At 46.7% G+C, this 18,053-nt stretch overlaps 1 protein-coding gene across 1 annotated transcript in view; it reads left to right on the top strand.

Moving 5' to 3' along the window:
• MYH10 (myosin heavy chain 10) overlaps window positions 1–17,436 on the top strand; it is a 120,541-nt gene extending 103,105 nt beyond the window's left edge. The window contains exons 29-41 of the mRNA XM_061143457.1: window positions 203–307; window positions 1,087–1,239; window positions 1,621–1,869; window positions 2,141–2,353; window positions 3,824–4,036; window positions 5,277–5,438; window positions 10,397–10,525; window positions 10,814–10,902; window positions 11,667–11,790; window positions 11,865–12,073; window positions 13,457–13,565; window positions 14,968–15,140; window positions 15,821–17,436. Of these exons, the coding sequence (XP_060999440.1) occupies window positions 203–307; window positions 1,087–1,239; window positions 1,621–1,869; window positions 2,141–2,353; window positions 3,824–4,036; window positions 5,277–5,438; window positions 10,397–10,525; window positions 10,814–10,902; window positions 11,667–11,790; window positions 11,865–12,073; window positions 13,457–13,565; window positions 14,968–15,140; window positions 15,821–15,965 (2,073 nt within the window). The 3' untranslated portion in view covers window positions 15,966–17,436. The remainder of the gene's footprint in view (window positions 1–202; window positions 308–1,086; window positions 1,240–1,620; window positions 1,870–2,140; window positions 2,354–3,823; window positions 4,037–5,276; window positions 5,439–10,396; window positions 10,526–10,813; window positions 10,903–11,666; window positions 11,791–11,864; window positions 12,074–13,456; window positions 13,566–14,967; window positions 15,141–15,820) is intronic.
• The last annotated feature ends 617 nt before the right edge of the window (window positions 17,437–18,053 follow it).

The raw sequence follows: 18,053 nt of genomic DNA, 5'->3' as shown, positions 1-18,053 counted from the left end.
TAGAGCTGCAGGCAGGCAGCCCAGAGCCTTCCCCACCCTCTGTGGCCAAGACTGCTGTGTCTTCCATGTGCCGTCCCTTTCTCACGTGACTGTGGACACTATTGGGTTGGTCAAAAAAATGCAGTTTTTCCATAACAGAACCACCACTCTTTTCTATCTGCCCACTGTCGAAGGGAGTCTGATCTTTTATTCCTCCTTGCAGAATGAATTGGATAATGTCTCAACTCTTCTAGAAGAAGCAGAGAAGAAGGGTATTAAATTTGCTAAGGATGCAGCTGGTCTGGAGTCTCAGCTCCAAGACACACAGGTATTCTGAGGGTGGGGAGGGTATTCATCCCATAACTCTCCTGTTTCTATCATCTGTGAGCTGGTGAAACATGCTTGTCCCAGAATTGGCCTCTTATCACCTCTTTCTGATTTCCTGTTTTATTTTCAACTGTCTTGTACCAAAAGCCTTGATGCTCAAGAGCCCTCCTCTGAGCTCATACATAGAGCCTGTGGTTCCTTGTCTGTAGGGTGTGTGGGCGCCTGGGAGGGGGCTCTGGCCGGCCACTTGGGCACTGCCTGGGGTGTGGTTCACCAGGCGGTGGTCTTATTGTACACTCATGCATTGCTGGCCATGTTAAATAAGATGGTTTTCTTACGGTTTTGACCCATTCCGCTGACCTGAGAGCAGCTGGAAGGGATTCAAGAAGTGATGAAGGATGTGGAAAAAGGAAGCTCGCGAGGCCCTGGCCCCTGGGGGGAGGTGTTGCCATTTATTGTGAATAGGATTGATTTTGTGGTGGTGTTTTTTTGGCCACCACTCGGTTTTGGGGATCTTAGTTCCCCAACCAGGGATGGAACCCATGCCCTGAATAGTGACAAAGTTCAGAGTCCTAACCACTGGACCACCAGGGTATTCCCCAGTGAATAAGTTTAAAGCACTCTTGTATTACAGGCGCTGTTTAAATGATCATGTGTGTTTTAAAAATCACTTGTTTGTTATTATCACTGGGTATTCCTCACACTGTTTTTTTAATTAAGGATATGGTGGTTTGGGTGATGACTGTAACCTGAGTACTGACCTTCTATCAAAATGAACAGGAGCTTCTTCAGGAGGAGACGCGCCAGAAACTGAACCTAAGCAGTCGGATCCGGCAACTGGAGGAGGAGAGGAGCAGCCTCCAGGAGCAGCAGGAGGAAGAGGAGGAAGCCAGGAGGAGCCTGGAGAAGCAGCTGCAGGCCCTGCAGGCCCAGGTGCGCGAGGCTGTGAGGACTGTGACCCTCCACCTGTGTGTCATGTCCCTGTCCTGCTGGGTGTTTCCAGCTCCATTTGGGACAGTTAAGTGGGCCTTGTCCTAAGTGAAACCCCTTAAGTGTGTTTTCTTCAACCTCATCACACACTAACCCTATGCTGGTTACAATGCTGGGAGATGTAAGGTTCTAGTCCATTCATTGTGTGTAGATGATTAGTGAAGAAGTTTATGGTCTAAGATTCATTTGCTCAGAGTCACAGAGTATTGATTTGTTTTATTTCTTCTCTTTATATCTTCACAAGATAATGAAAACAAGTTTTACCTTTTTTCCTCAAATGTGAAATCCAGGTGAGTTCTTTAATGTTGATCTTTTTTCCTTTAGTTGACAGATACCAAGAAGAAAGTAGATGATGACCTGGGGACAATTGAAAGTTTGGAAGAAGCCAAGAAGAAGCTCCTCAAGGATGTGGAGGTGCTGAGCCAGCGCCTGGAGGAGAAGGCCCTGGCCTATGACAAGCTGGAGAAGACCAAGACCCGCCTGCAGCAGGAGCTGGACGACCTGCTGGTAGACCTGGACCACCAGCGCCAGATCGTCTCCAACTTGGAGAAGAAACAGAAGAAGTTTGATCAGGTGGGGTCCACACTCCCAACCCCAGGCTCCAGGGTCAGCACCCCACGTTTACTCCTGGCACAGCCCTCACTTTCATCATTTGGGTTTAAAATAATCCCTTATTTAAAACAAGGTGTATTTGTAGCAAAACTGGAAAAAGTCCAGCATAAAGGAGGAAATAGAATAGAACACCCATGATCTCATGGTGATCTCATGTCTGTAAGTCAGACATGCAGCAAGTGAGAGAAGTCCAACATTGATCTTTACTCTTTCCTGACGCCATCCCGTGTAGCTGTTAGCAGAAGAGAAGAACATCTCTGCCCGCTACGCAGAAGAGCGTGACCGGGCGGAGGCAGAGGCCCGAGAGAAGGAGACCAAAGCCCTGTCCCTGGCCCGTGCCCTGGAGGAGGCCCTGGAGGCCAGGGAGGAGGCTGAGCGACAGAACAAGCAGCTGCGGGCGGACATGGAGGACCTCATGAGCTCCAAGGACGACGTGGGCAAGAACGTAAGTGCCAGGGCCCAGGCCGCTGGGGGGCCAGCAGCTCGGAAGGGCCAGCCCAGAGCGACATGGACGAGGTGGTCTCAGCCTGTCAGGTCAGGGTCTTCCGGGATGAGCTGTCAGGTTTTCTCCTGCCTGCGCCAAAGCCAGGCAGGGCGTTCTCGTGGTTTTCACGGACCCTCCCCACTGTAACCCGCATCCTCGCGGGGGCCTTGTGAATGGAGTGTTTCTTTGTCCCTGGGTCATGGGTGGTTATCAAATCCAAGTATCAGAAGTTGCATCAGATTGAGGGCAGTGGGGTCTGTCTCCTGCACAGAGTGGGAAACCTGGGGAGGAGCCAGGGGGACCCCTTATCCCCTAGCTGCACATGCCGTCCATGATGCTGCCATGATGTTTGTTCACCCTGCATCCCTCCCTCAGTGTTGGAGGTTTGAGGAGAGCGATGGGGATCCAGGCCTGGGGGTCAGAACAGGTTCAGGGTTTGACTCTTCCCCCAGCTCCATTCAGCCTCTCCACATTTCCTCTTGTGTCCAATGGACATGATACTTACCTATTTCATGAAGCTGCTACAGATGTGCTCTGAAAGACACAAAGTCCAAAATAAAATCTCATTTTCCTGGGACATGGGCCGTTTGGCCATATAATGAGGGTGTGGGACTGCCTTTCCTGCTGAGTCTTCTACAACCCAGTGGACAAGAGCCCCCTAGCATAGAAATGGCCAGGATTACATAGTAAAGTGCAAAGAGAAAATTCCAGCACTGAGTCTGTCGTCTTGTTCCTCGTTGGTTTTCTCAAGAATAAACGATAGTCACACATTCTTTCCAAAAACATTTCCTCTGTGCCTGTGAAGTGCCAAGCAGTAAGAGACACAGGCCTCCTCATGTCCTAAGGCATCTTCTGTCCTCAGGGGAACCGACATGGCCATGAACCCCAAGGGACACATTATAATAGTGCCTGCACATGCCTGCCTGAGAGTTGTCTGAGATCAAATGGAACATGAAGGGGAGCACCCAGCACAGTGCTGGGCACAGAGAACTTAGTAAATGGGTGCATGGTGGGGATCTCTGTCCAGAGAAAGGTCAGACCTCTTTCTCGCTGTACCCTGCTTCTTAGGACTCACACACCTTAATATTTAAAAATCTGCACATGTGCATTTTCAATACAAATCATCTTCACCACAGCAAGAAGGAGGTGCTGTGAGACCGCAGGCCAGTGGCCAATCAACAGGCCATTGCCCTGACACCATGCTCTTTTTCTGATCATCAGCTTTTAGAGATCTCTTGGCTGCATGATTCATGGTAGGGCACATGGGCATGAAGTCAGGCCTGTCATTCAGATGGCGCCCTCTGAGATGAGGACTAGTGCAGCGGCCAGGTCCCGGGGGGGGGATGCCTGGGGGGGTTGGCTCTATAACAGGAACTACTGTCCATGCATGTTTCACCAAGGGTCATACCTGTGCTGCTTCTTGTGGTCTAGGTTCATGAACTTGAGAAATCCAAACGGGCCCTAGAGCAGCAGGTGGAGGAAATGAGGACCCAACTGGAGGAGCTAGAAGATGAGCTCCAAGCTACAGAAGATGCCAAGCTTCGCCTGGAGGTCAACATGCAAGCCATGAAGGCCCAGTTTGAGAGAGACTTGCAGACCAGGGATGAGCAGAATGAGGAAAAGAAGCGGCTGCTCATTAAACAGGTAGATCTTAGAGGTGTGGCCCCCAGAACGGGCCCTTGTTTGTGCTCAAAGACCAGTTTTGAGCCGGTGATATTCATGTTGGAACATAGTAGCTGGAGGAAATTTATTGGGTCATATAACTTTATCTTTAAAATGTAATGTAATTGGTTTTGATTTCCAATTTCCCAGATTATCATTACTACTTAAAAGCCAGTACGCTGTCCAGGGACATGTAGTCAGGTTCAAGTTCTGGGAGTCTTACAAATGTCAGTAAAGGGAAGAATCAGTACATACCTGACAAGGTGATTCAGAATATTTTGAAGGTCAGATTGCATGTCCTAATTAAACCACTCTTTAAAGGGAAAACTCTAGGTATTTACATTTTTGTTATTTGAAAACATTGCTTGGGCACTTACAATTTATGTACTTTTCTGAGTGCATTTAAACTTCTAATTTAAAATTTTAAAGTGAAACATTCCCAAGGGCTTCCCTGATAGCTCAGCTGGTAAAGAATCCACCTTCAATGCGGGAGACCTGGGTTTGATCCCTGGGTTGGGTAGATACCCTGGAGGAGGGAAATGCTGCCCACTCCAGTATTCTGGCCTGGAGAATTCCATGGACTGTATAGTCTACGGGGTTGAAAAGTCTCAGACACAGCTGAGCGACTTTCACTTTAACATTCCCTTAGAGTTCATGGTATCAAGTCTTTTGATACTTTATTATTTTTGGTCCACTAACATTTTATTAGTCATTTATTGCTAGATAACAGATTAGCTCAAGCTTAGTGACTTAAAACAGCACACATTAACTGAGTTTCTGTGAGTTGGGAATTCTGAATCAGCTTATTAGTAGGGAGCATCCATCATCTGAAGGGCTGCCTGGGGCTGGAGGGAGTGCGTCCAAGCTGTTTGCCCATGTGGTTGACACGTGGGCCCCTCTGCAGGGGTTGGGGTGTCCCTGTGTGGGGTAGGGGGGAGCTTCCCTAAGAGCTTGTCTCGTGCCTTCCACGTGCATCACCTGGACTAGGAGCTTGAGATCAGGGATCCTGCCTCCTTACACACTCTTGGCATGGTCGGTGGAAATGATTTGTACCAGGTGGAGATGTTTATAGATCTCTCTGTACAAATTCAGCTGCTAATAATAATAACTGCTTGGAGGCAAAGAGCCCCTCTCCTGAGTAAGCCAAACCCCCTGAACCCTGGGCCTGTTCTCTGTGTGAGGACACCAGGTCTGATGGATGTATCCTGACACTGCCTGTCAGGTGCGGGAGCTCGAGGCAGAACTGGAGGATGAGCGGAAACAGCGGGCCCTGGCTGTTGCCTCAAAGAAGAAAATGGAAATAGACCTGAAGGACCTGGAGGCTCAAATCGAGGCAGCTAACAAAGCAAGGGACGAAGTGATCAAGCAGCTCCGCAAACTCCAGGTGAGTGCCACCAGCCATCAGGGTGTGATGGTGGGGTCATCAGGCCCTGCTGAGACCACCAAGCACGACATGGCCCGTGATGCTGGAGAGAAGGCTCTGGGCAGCATCCAGCCACCATCGTGCTGGCGGGCTGAATTTGCCACGTCACTGCTAAAGGGCACAGGGCCACTGTCATCCTAAGCTGTAGGCTGTGGCCACAGGCCACAAAGATGATACATGTATAGCTCCAGCGTCTACAGGGTGGGCTTGGCCCCATTTGGATTGAGTGAGATGGAGTTGCCAGGTGGGCACTCACTGAGAGATTAGCTCTCGGGGCTCTGAATAATGTTTCGTGGTCAGCTAAACACGCAGCCACCCACGGAAGTAGGTGGTGTCGACTTTGTCGACCAAGGCCGCGAGCTGCTCCTGGGGTTGGGGGGACACGGCAGGCCCACCTGCAGCATGGTCTTGCAGAAGCGGTCGTTGAGCAGCTTCATGTTGCTCTGCTCCGCCTCCAGTTGCGCCTTTCTGTCCGGTCAGCATCACTTTAGCTACTCAAATGGCATGCCGGTTTTCACTGTCACAGTGACAAAGTGATTTCTGTAGTAACTTGCTGTATTGGCAGGATGTGATAGGCTGTCTCATACAAGGACACACTTCTCTGGAGGGAAAGACAAAAGCTTTAGAAAATTTCCATTCATTTGGCCTTGGTGATTCTGCATCTTCTTCCATTCTCTGGATTATCTATTCACTCCCTCAGTGGTACTGTTTTACAGTGCAAAAAGTTTTTTATTTTGATGGAGTTCAGATAATTTTTTTTTTGTTTCTTGTTTTTACTATTTATGAAACCACTACCTAATCCAGAGTTTTATGCAGTTCATGGAGTCACACAGTCGGACATGACTGAAGAGTTTTATACTTCTGGCTCTTTGTAAATCCATTTTAATTTTTATTATGTAGTTTGATATATGAACCCAATTCATTCTTTGGGATATGGATATTCAATTGTCCCAGCACCATTTGTTAAAAAGATTTTTCCCATTGAAATTATCTTGGCCCTCTTGTCAGAAATCAGCTGACCATAGACTTTTGTCTATTTCTGGACTCTTAGTTCTATTCCTTGATATCTATATCTGTCCTCCTGCCAGGACCACACAGTCTTGATTACTGTAGCTTTATAGGTTTTGCACTTGGGAACTATGACTTCTCCAGCTTTGTTCTTTTTCATGACTGCTGTTCTGGGTTCCTTCCGATTCTATTTAGGATCAGCTTGTCAATTTCTACCCCCGCCTCCCCTAAGCCAGCTTGAATTCTTATTTTACGTTGACTTGGTAGATCAATTTGGAGAGTACTACCACCCTCACAAAGGTATCGAGTTTTCCACAAATATGGTCCATGAACATGGCTGTCAGTCCATTTAGCTATTTCATTTTTCTCTGTGATGCTTTATTTTAGTTTCTGGTGTACAGTCTTATACATTAGCTAAAGTTTACCCTTTTGATTCTAAGTATAGCTGCTTTGTTAATATTTACAGTGTTTATAGTTAGTGTATTGAATTTCAATTATTTTTGTACAGTTGTCCCTCAGTGTCCGAGGGGGATTGGTTCTAGGACCAACCCCTCCACCCCCATGGATACCAAAATCCTCCAATGCTTAAGTCCCTGATATAAAATGGTATATTACTTGCATATAACCTGTGAACATCTTCTCATATACTTTAAATCATCTCTAGTTTACTCATAACAACCTGATACAAGGTAATGGTTGCCCACGTGGCAAATTCAAGTTTTGCTTTTGAAATTTTCTGAGAATGTTTTTCCTCTGAATATTTTTGATCCACTGTTGGTTGAATCCATGGGTGTGGAGCTCAGGTATGGAGAACTAACTGTACTGATTGATCCTGTATGCTGCAGCCTCACTGAACTTATTTATTAGTTGTAACTTTTTTTAGTGGATTCCTTAAGATTTTCTATATATTTTCATCTGCAAATTGAGCTAAGTTTTATTTCTTCTTTTTCAATCTGGATATCTTTTATTTCCCTGTCTTGGCCTAAATGCTTTAACTAGCATCTCCATTACACTGTTATACAGAAATGGCAAGGGCAAACATCCTTGTCTCATTGCTTATTGTAGGGAAAAGCATTCAGTCTTTGACCAGTAAGTATGATATTAGCTGTTACTTTTTCATTGATTCCCTTTATCAGGGTTGGGGAAGTTGCCTTCAGTTTATTGACTGTTTTTTATTATTTTTCCAGTTTTATTTATTTTGTTTAAAAAAAAATTTTTTTTTTAATTTATTTTAATTGGAGGCTAATTACTTTACAATATTGTGGTGGTTTTTGCCATACATTCACATGAATCAGCCATGGGTATACATGTGTTCCCCATCCTGACCCTCCCTCCCACCTCCCTCCCTATCCCATCCCTCAGGGTCATCACAGTGCACCAGCCCTGAGCACCCTGTCTCATGCATCAAACCTGGACTGGCGATCTGTTTCACATATAATATACATGTTTCAATGCTATTCTCTCAAATCACCCCACCCTCGCCTTCGCCAACTGAGTCCAAAAGTCTGTTCTTTACATCTGTGTCTCTTTTGCTATCTCGCATATAGGGTCATCATTACCATCTTTCTAAATTCCGTATATATGCGTTAATATATTGTTTTTCTTTCTGACTTACTTTGCTCTGTATAATAGGCTCCAGTTTCATCCACCTCATTAGAACTGGTTCAAATGCATTATTTTTAATAGCTGAGTAATATTCCATTGTGTATATATACCATAGCTTTCTTATTCATTCATCTGCCGATGGACATCTAGGTTGCTTCCATGTCCTGGCTATTGTAAACAGTGCTGCGATGAACATTGGGGTACACGTGTCTTTTTCAATTTTGGTTTCCTCAGTGTGTATGCCCAGTAGTGGGATTGCTGGGTTGTATGGCAGTTCTATTTCCAGTGTTTTAAGGAATCTCCACACTGTTCTCCATAGTGGCTGTACTAGTTTGCATTCCCACCAACAGTGTAAGAGGGTTCCTTTTTCTTTGCACCCTCTCCAGCATTTATTGTTTGTAGACTTTTGGATAGCAGCCATTCTGACTGGCGTGAAATGGTACCTCACTGTGGTTTTGATTTGCATTTCTCTGATAATGAGTGATGTTGAGCATCTTTTCATGTGTGTGTTAGCCATCTGTATGTCTTCCTTGGAAAAATGTCTGTTTAGTTTTTTGGCCTATTTTTTGATTGGGTTGCTTATTTTTCTGGAGTTGAGCTGCAGGAGTTGCTTGTATATTTTCGAGATTAAGTCTTTGTCAGTTGCTTCATTTGCTGTTATTTTCTCCCATTCTGAAGGCTGTCTTTTCACCTTGCTTATAGTTTCCTTCGTTGTGCAAAAGCTTTTAAGTTTAATTAGGTCCCATTTATTTTTGCTTTTATTTCCATTACTCTGGGAGATGGGTCATAGAGGATCCTGCTATGATTTACATCAGAGAGTGTTTTGCCTATGTTTTCCTCTAGGAGTTTTATAGTTTCTGGTCTTATATTTAGATCTTTAATCCATTTTGAGTTTACTTTTGTGTATGGTATTAGAAAGTGTTCTAGTTTCATTCTTTTACAAGTGGTTGACCAGTTTTTCCAGCACCACTTGTTAAAGAGATTGTCTTTTCTCCATTGTATATTCTTGCCTCCTTTGTCAAAGATACAGTCTCCATAGGTTCATGGATTTATCTCTGGGCTTTCTAATTTGTTCCACTGATCTATGTTTCTGTCTTTGTGCCAGTACCATACTGTCTTGATGACTGTAGCTTTGTATAAACTGAAGTCAGGCAGGGTGATTCTTCCAGTTCCATTCTTCTTTCTCAAGATTGCTTTGGCTGTTTGAGGTTTTTTGTATTTCCATACAAATTGTGAAATTATTTGTTCTAGTTCTCTGAAAAATACTATTGGTAGCTTGATAGGGATTGCATTGAATCTATAGATTGCTTTGGGTAGTATATTCATTTTCACTATATTGATTCTTCTGATCCATGAAAATGGTATATTTCTCCATCTATTTGTGTCATCTTTGATTTCTTTCATTGGTGTTTTTTTTTTTAATCAGTGTTTTATAGTTTTCTATATATAGGTCTTTTGTTTCTTTAGATAGATGTATTCCTAAGTATTTTATTCTTTTCATTGCAATGGTGAATGGAATTGTTTCCTTAATTTCTCTGTTTTCTCATTGTTAATGTATAGGAATGCTAGGGATTTCTGTGTATTAACTTTATATCCTGCAACTTTACTATATTTATTGATTAGCTCTAGTAATTTTCTGTTGGTCTTTAGGGTTTTCTATGTAGAGGTTCATGTCATCTGCAAACAGTGAGAGATTTACTTCTTTTCCAATCTGGATTCCTTTTATTTCTTTTTCTTCTCTGACTGCCATGGCTAAAACTTCCAAAACTATGTTGAATAGTAGTGGTGAGAGTGGGCATCCTTGTCTTGTTCTCCTGACTTTAAAAAGGGGAAATGCTTTCAATTTTTCACCACTGAGGATAATGTTTGCTGTGGGTTTATCATATATGGCTTTCATTATGTTGAGGTATGCCTTTTATGCCTGCTTTCTCGAGGGTTTTTTTTATCATAAATGGATGTTGAATTTTGTCAAAGGCTTATTGAGTGTTTTTATATTGAAAGGTATTAGGTTGCATCTGTGTCAATTGAAGTGATCACATAGTTATGTTAATTCATTTCTGGATGTCAAATCAACCTTTAATTCCTCAGACAAATCCCATTTGGATGTGTTGATGGATCTTGTTGGTTTCTATTTTGTTGAGGATTTTTGCATCTACATTCATAAGGGATATTGACTTGAATGTTTTCTTTATTGTCACTTCTATATACTTTTATAATATTCATATTTTATAATCTGGGGGGAAAAGTATGTTTAAAAAAACTAAGAATGAACACTACCCCAAAACTTTCCTCCTCCTTATGCTTAGGCTCAGATGAAGGACTACCAGCGTGAGTTAGAAGAAGCTCGTGCATCCCGGGATGAGATTTTTGCTCAATCCAAAGAGAGTGAGAAGAAACTGAAAAGCCTGGAAGCAGAAATCCTTCAGTTGCAGGAGGTTTGTGTGTTTATTTATTCATCTATTTGCTTAACAAATATTTTCCCTTGGAATTGCTCTAAGACTTGGACCATCTTACTGCTTCACTTGGGCAAAGTGGTCCCATTTTGATATTGTTCTACCTGACTAAAGACAGAGAGGTTGAATAGTGTATTTCTCAAATATGTTTACCATTTGAGGCACACTTGATGCCTCGAGCAAGGTGGCAGCAGCCTACAGGCACTGTCAGACCTCACATTTGAGGAAACTTAGCAGCCAGAGCTTACATGACAATCTGAACTCACTCAGGAACTTGCCTCATCCGAGCGAGCCCGCCGACATGCTGAGCAGGAGAGAGACGAGCTGGCGGATGAGATCGCCAACAGCGCCTCTGGCAAGTGAGTCTCCTGAGCAGGTCGGAAGGGGCGGGTATCTCACAGTCCTCAAAGGCACTAGGTCGGCTATGGGGGTCATCTGGCATTGGGGAGTCAGTGGTTGGTTTGCTCATCTGTTCAAAGTCTGGAGAGATGAGCACAAGATGCTGGGCCTTAGCCAACTGGCTGCAGCCCTGCTGGGTCACACCTCCCTGCACCAGTCACGTCCACACAGGTGTGCAGGAAGGGCCTTCAGAACCTATCTGGCCTCCACAGGCTGCACGGCCTTGCAGTGCAGGGCCTCACTTTCACATTCATTAGGTCTCTTTCCCTCGACATATGTTTCATTGAAAGTCAGGTTTTGGGGTTTTGTTTTGTTTTTTTACAATTAAAAGGTTGCTTTCTCCATTTACTGGCTATCCTAAGGATCCATCATGGTCATTTTCTAGTGTGCCATGGTGAGGAGCTGGCTTTGGATCTTGGTGCGCTAGACAAGCTATGGAACACCAGGATCTTTTTGCACTTTTAAAGCTGACACTGGCTGTGGAGCAAAGCTTGAGGGCTGCACAGCGATCCAGGCGAGAGATAGCAGGGCCTGGCCAGCTGGAAGGCCTGGGGATGGAGAGAAGTGGGCAGAGTGTTTGGAAGCAAAAACTAACAGGACCTGGCAGATTGGGGTGGGAGGAGGGGAAAGAGAAAAATTACGAATGCTGCTCAGCTTGTGGCAGCACAGTGGGTGGAGAAGCCCTGGGAGTTCTCCGTGCTGAGTGTTGCCGCCTGGGCTGCAGGTCTGCACTGCTGGATGAGAAGCGGCGTCTGGAGGCTCGGATCGCCCAGCTGGAGGAGGAGCTGGAGGAGGAGCAGAGCAACATGGAGCTGCTCAACGACCGCTTCCGCAAGACCACACTGCAGGTGGGCCTGCCATGTCCCCTCACCCCAGGAGGGACTGTGCCATCCCCTGCACAACTGACCCGTCTCCCCTTCAGGTGGACACGCTGAACACTGAGCTGGCAGCTGAGCGCAGCGCTGCCCAGAAGAGTGACAATGCACGCCAGCAGCTGGAGCGGCAGAACAAGGAGCTGAAGGCCAAGCTGCAGGAGCTAGAGGGCGCTGTCAAGTCCAAGTTCAAGGCCACCATCTCTGCCCTGGAAGCCAAGATTGGGCAGCTGGAGGAGCAACTTGAGCAGGAAGCCAAGTAAGAGGTTTTCAGTGCTGTAAGCCAAAGAAAGGTTTTTACAGTATCTCTGCTACAGACTAGGTCCAGGTTTATAGAGATGATACCAATGCCCCTTGTCCCGGGGAGCTTCGTTGCTGGGGAAAGAATCACAAGAGCACATGTAACCAGAGAAGCTGGTGTGAGCCCTCAGGGAACACTGGGCTCGCCTGTCAGCTCTTCCCAGACTCAGCTGAGGGCTGATCATGCTGTGTGTGCCCCATGACTTCCTGGTGCCATAGTTTACATCTCTGCCCAAGGCTGAGCCCAAGTTCACGGCATCACGTGAAATGCCACAGTGTGTTGGCAGAGAAGAAATGCAGTGAAACAAAAAACACAAGCTTTTTTTTTCTCCTTTAGGAAGGGATTGCTCAACAGTTTCCATTCTGGGGTCTTAAACCATTCTGAAATTTATGAGGAACTGCACAAAGCAGCTTTTTGGCAGGCATTTACATATCTATTAGAATAGAATCTCAGGCGGCCAGAGCTGGAGCAGACTTTCAACTTCACCCTCTTGTTGAGGAGCTTGGGGGCCCAGAAACACAGGGTCTATGCCCAGAGTCCTCCCCAGCCTAGCATCTGGAACTTTGTCCCCCTGCTCTCAAATGTAACAGCTAAGGGTTTGTTTGTTGTTAGTTATAATTAACATGACTTGGCCCTTTCAGCTGACTCCATCCTATCCATTTATGCATAACATTTGTGAGGGAACAAAAGACCCTTTTGTGTTTTCAGTGGAGTTCTCCAAGTTAACTCTCCTTCCTTCACGTGGGACAGTGGAGGCATGTCTAGAACATGGTGCCTTGACTCCTACCTGAAGTGGGGGGAGTTGTTTCAGTGTTCAGCTGCTCTAGCATCTTGGTAGGTACGTGCTAAGTCACTTCAGTCATGTCTGACCCTATGGACTAGCCTGCTAGGCTCCTGCGTCCATGGGATTCTCCAGGCAAGAACACTGGAGTGGGTTGCCTTGCCCTCCAGGGGATCTCAGTCAGTGGGAAGTAATTTTAAATTGAAACAATCAATAAATGGGAGTGTTTTGTTTTCCAGGCTAAAATGTTAGGTGATGAGAGTAACCAACTAAGTAACCAAAAACTCTACACTCGATGTAAGTGACCTTTGATCTTCAGAAGATCACTAAGATGATAAATATCCATGTGTGAGGGAATAATGCAGGTGTTCTGTCAGCATTAGACTACGTTAAAGGCAATCCATGGTTCAACCAGAAGGGAGAAGTTTCTGGGCTGTGTTGATCACGATGATACAGGGGTCCTGGAAAGCACTCCAACGTGTGTCATCTTCCAGAGAAAAGGACTTAAAATACTTTCACTGCAAGAACTGTGAAAATGAGTATGTTGATCATTTTCACAGGGAAAGAGCCGCCGCCAACAAATTAGTCCGTCGTACCGAGAAGAAGCTGAAAGAAATCTTCATGCAGGTTGAAGATGAACGCCGCCATGCTGACCAGTATAAAGAACAGGTAAGGAGAGCAGGCACGTAAAAGGAACACATCTTCCACCCTGAATGCTATACAGGAACACAGATACGAGACCAGCCATTTACTATGTGACTCGCTGACTTAGGAAGAACTGTTGGAAACTCTCACTTCTAGTGTTTCAGTACACATGCTGTTTCTTGTTCCTGCTGGTCACTCCTGGGTGCTGGGGATACAGAGGCGATTAGGATGCAGCCCTGCCCTATAATACATATTAAGAAAGGGTGGGCGAGAGCCTTGGGGAAGGCTTGAAGTGGGGAGGCCTGAACTGATCTTAACTACCATGTTTCCATCACTAGAGTGGACACTGCATGAGTGCAGAGATTTCTGCCTGTTTCACCCACTGTCATCTGAATGCCTAGAAAAGCTGGAGTTGGCAGTCATTCAATGTTGGCCGGGTGGAGGGGCAGATGCAGGAGGTAGTGGGAAGGGAAGAAAAAGCGAGTACACTGCACGTGGGACCCAAGTGGTCCTCGTCTGTGTCCAGGCATCTGTTTCCTAAGTGTCAGGGCATGTCAGCTGTGTACTGGCTGCAGCCTGGGGGGCTGTGCTCTCACTCGTCTGGGAGACCTGAGGATCCACTGCCTCTAGCCCACACCCTCCCTTCCCCACCCCAGGGCCTAGCAACACCGAGAGCAATTCTGGGTGGGTGTGAACTGGACCAGCAAGACGTTGGTCAGTTTCTGTGGCTCAGGAGTGAGTGGGCCAGTGGCAGGCTGAGTTCTCACTTGGTTTTCCAGAGTGGCTTGGTACTTAAATCAACATAGAATATTGACATGCCCATGTTGAAAGGAGGTGTAAAATGAATACACCATCTCCTGGGGGTGGAAACTGTCCGTGTTGCTGGCTCTTCTGTGTTTTGCAGCAATAGCAGTTTCCTTTCACAATTCCATAGATCACTTGTGAAGATGTCACTTTTCTGTAGAAAACTCAGGGATGAAAATTGGTTTTCAATTGTTTAAAAGTTTCCTTTAGCCTTATGCTGTGTTAAAGGGCTTCCCTGGTGGCTCAGAAGTTAAAGCGTCTGCCTCCAATGAGGGAGACCCAGGTTCAATCCCTGGATTGGGAAGATCCCCTGGGGAAGGAAATGGCAACCCACTCCACTGTTCTTGCCTAGAGAATCCCATGGATGGAGGAACCTGGTAGGCTACAGTCCACGGGGTCGCAAAGAGTCAGATACGACTGAGCGACTTCACTTTAACTTTCAATATACTGTGTAGACACGGTTGTGCAGAGAATGGCAGGCTGTTCAAAAGGCCTTAGGCCGGGCCCTTGTGTGTGTGCACACGTGTGGCCAGTGGGGCAGAAGCCTGTGCTGAAACATTCAGGACACAGCAATGCGAATTTGGATTTAGCGGTTTGACTCGGTTCCTGTAACTTCCCCGAGATGGAGAAGGCCAACGCCAGGATGAAGCAGCTCAAACGGCAGCTGGAGGAAGCAGAGGAAGAAGCCACACGTGCCAACGCATCTCGGCGCAAACTCCAGCGGGAACTGGACGATGCCACCGAGGCCAACGAGGGCCTGAGCCGCGAAGTCAGCACCCTGAAGAACCGGCTGAGGTGAGTGGCTCCAGACACTGTGGTTTTCTTGGCCATGTGTGCAGGTCCTCCTTGGCATGTACCCGTTCAGGACTCCTGACCATTGGTGGTCTGAAGAGCGGGGAAGCAACAGGTCACTCACTCACTGGCTCTGTGTTTACTCAGGGGCTGTGCAAATGCACGGCTTGAAGCTTGTGTGCCAACCAAGGAGTCTGTCCCTGTCCCTCGTGGGCGGGGGCAGCCTCTCCATGGCAGACTTGATGCACCCCAGGACACAGGAAGCCAAGGCTTCTCCCCAGAAGGACAGCTTAGCACAGGTGTGGCCTGTAGGCTGGAGCCTGTCTGCCCTGCTCTTGTATGCTAAGAGTGGTGTTGACATTGATAAAGGTTGTAAAAAGACCAGCAGAGACCTTAGGAGGCCCACAAAGCCTGCACAGAGCATTTCCTCTCCATCTGCCCTTTGGGGAGCGGCTGGCCGGGGATGAGCCAGTGGTGCTTTCCTCACTGTGTCTGGGAGGGACAGCAGGGGCCAGCCACCACACCCCCCAGGATGATGCTCAGCGGGTGGCAGTGGTGGCTAAGCACAGAGCCCTTCAGATCTCACCACCACCCCAGGGGCTGTGTCCTGGGTGGGGAGGTTTGAGTCCTCAGGTGGTTGGACAACTTGGCAGCCACGTGCACCTGCTTTCTGTTCCCTCCAGGAGAGGCGGCCCGATCAGCTTCTCCTCGAGCCGATCAGGCCGGCGCCAGCTGCACATTGAGGGTGCATCCCTGGAGCTGTCGGACGATGACACAGAAAGTAAGACCAGTGACATCAACGAGACGCAGCCGCCACAGTCCGAGTAAGTCCAAGGAAGCTGGAGGAGGCGATACCGCAGGACATGCAGGAAGTCACCTGCGCCCCCACCTTGGGGCCTCCTGCAGATCTGGGGAACCGGCAAGCTGCGAGACTCCTTCCTGAGAGATCAACTGTGTCTTAAGGCCTCATGGCCTACACACACGTCTCCTGCTTCAGATTTAGGTACAATTGCTCCCCTTTTTATATATATATATATATATATATATATACACACACACAAAACCTACACATATTAAACAGATCGCCTCATCATTGCATCTATTTTCCATATATCCGCCAAGAGACCATTTTATAATACATATTAAGAGAACCCTTTTTCAAACAAACGCCAGACCCGCTGCCAGTCGCTGGGTCATGGGGCCACCTAGCGGTTGCAGCCCCATCGCTCTGCATGCTCTGTCGTACAGACAGCTACCTTAGTTCTGTGTTCACGTGGCCCCTGCCTCCGCAGCCACATCAAGTCCCTTAGAACGTCGTGAACCTAAACTGCACCTGTAGCTCTCATTTCCTTCAGATGATGATTGACACTATTTCAGTGCGCAAACTGTGAAAGGGGCTTCAGTGAGATGGGGGGTCGGGTGGGGGAAGCAGCATCCGTGGGGTTGCAGTGCCCCTCTCCCTCAAGTCGTGGGGTCCCCGCCTCTCTTCACGTGAACTGTCTTCAGCCAGGGCTGCTCTGTGCCGACAGGACAGTGGCCACGATGCAGCTGAGGCCCAGGGGCAGCCATCACAGTGACTTCTAGATGGCCTGCTCCTCGCAGCCACAGGCCCCCCAGAGCAGAAGCTAGGGGGACACCCTTCCTCGCCAGCCAGGCTCTCATGCTGACCTTGCAAATTCAGCCGCTGCTTTGAGCCCAAAATGGGAAGATTGGTTTTGTGTCCGAGACTTGTTCAAGTCTGTCAGTGAGGGGGACAGCACCTCGGGAACAGAGGCCACCCGCCTGAATGTTGACATGCCAGTGGATGACTCCTTTTTCATTTCTCCCTCCCCACACCCTCGGGACAGTGTTACAGTAAACATTTAGCATTCTGTTTTGGGTTGATAGTTAATCAAACTGACATTACAGAAAGTGCCTTAGACACTACAGTACTAAGACAATGTTAAATATATTATTTGCCTCTGTAACAATTTAACGTATTAAGTTTTGACTGTGCTTCATATCATGTACCTCTCTAGTCAAAGTGGTATTATAAACATTCAGTGACAATGAATCAGTGTTAATTATAAATCCTTGATCCTCTGCAATGTGCTTGAAAACACAAACCTTTTGGGTTAAAAGCTTTAACATCTGTTGGGAAGAATTTGTCATGTGGGTTTGGAATCTTTGATTTTTTTCCCCCTTTATGAATTGTACTGGCTGTTGACCACCAGACACCTGACTGCAAATATCTTTTCTTGTATTCCCATATTTCTAGACAATGATTTTTGTAAGACAATAAATTTATTCATTATAGATATTTACGCCTGCTCTGTTTACTTGGAGGAAAAAGCACCCGTGGAGAATAAACAGACCTCAATAAACAAGAATAATCATGTGAATGTGCAATCTGTTTTCTCACCTTCTGTTCTCGATTCTCCACCTGTGATGTGGTTGGAGGTTGGACGCTACGTAGACTTACAGTGTTGATAGCCAGGCTGCTTGTTCTGAGGGCACCGCACGCCCAGAAACTGTCAGGTGACAGGCGAGTTCTCTGGGCAGGCTGGCGGCTGTCCTGCTCTCGCGATGAGCAGTCCAGGACTGTGGGATGAAGCCTTGAGAGGAAGGTTTCATTGTCCAATGAAGCCCATTACTGGATTAGAGTATTTCAAGAGGCCCAAGAAGTTTCAGACTATTTTCAGGCAGGATGCATATTAAAAATGCTTTTGGGAGGATTTGGTGGTGAGATCCAAGGGCAGCTGTGGGCCAGATAGGATGGGCTGGAGAGAAATCTAAGGGAACACAGTCATGTAGCCATGCTGGCGTTTTTTTATGATACGCTCAAGTTAGGCTGGTTCTGGTGGTCTGAAGTACATACTGAAGCTGCTTAGCAGTTGTGAGGATGTGAAAAATGGGCTGAAGTGTTCCCTTTCTCAA

This window comes from Dama dama, chromosome 5, assembly GCF_033118175.1.
Source record: "Dama dama isolate Ldn47 chromosome 5, ASM3311817v1, whole genome shotgun sequence".
NCBI lineage: Eukaryota > Metazoa > Chordata > Mammalia > Artiodactyla > Cervidae > Dama > Dama dama.
The sequence above is the reverse complement of the archived record's forward strand: the minus strand, read 5'-3'. Positions and strand labels throughout refer to the sequence as shown.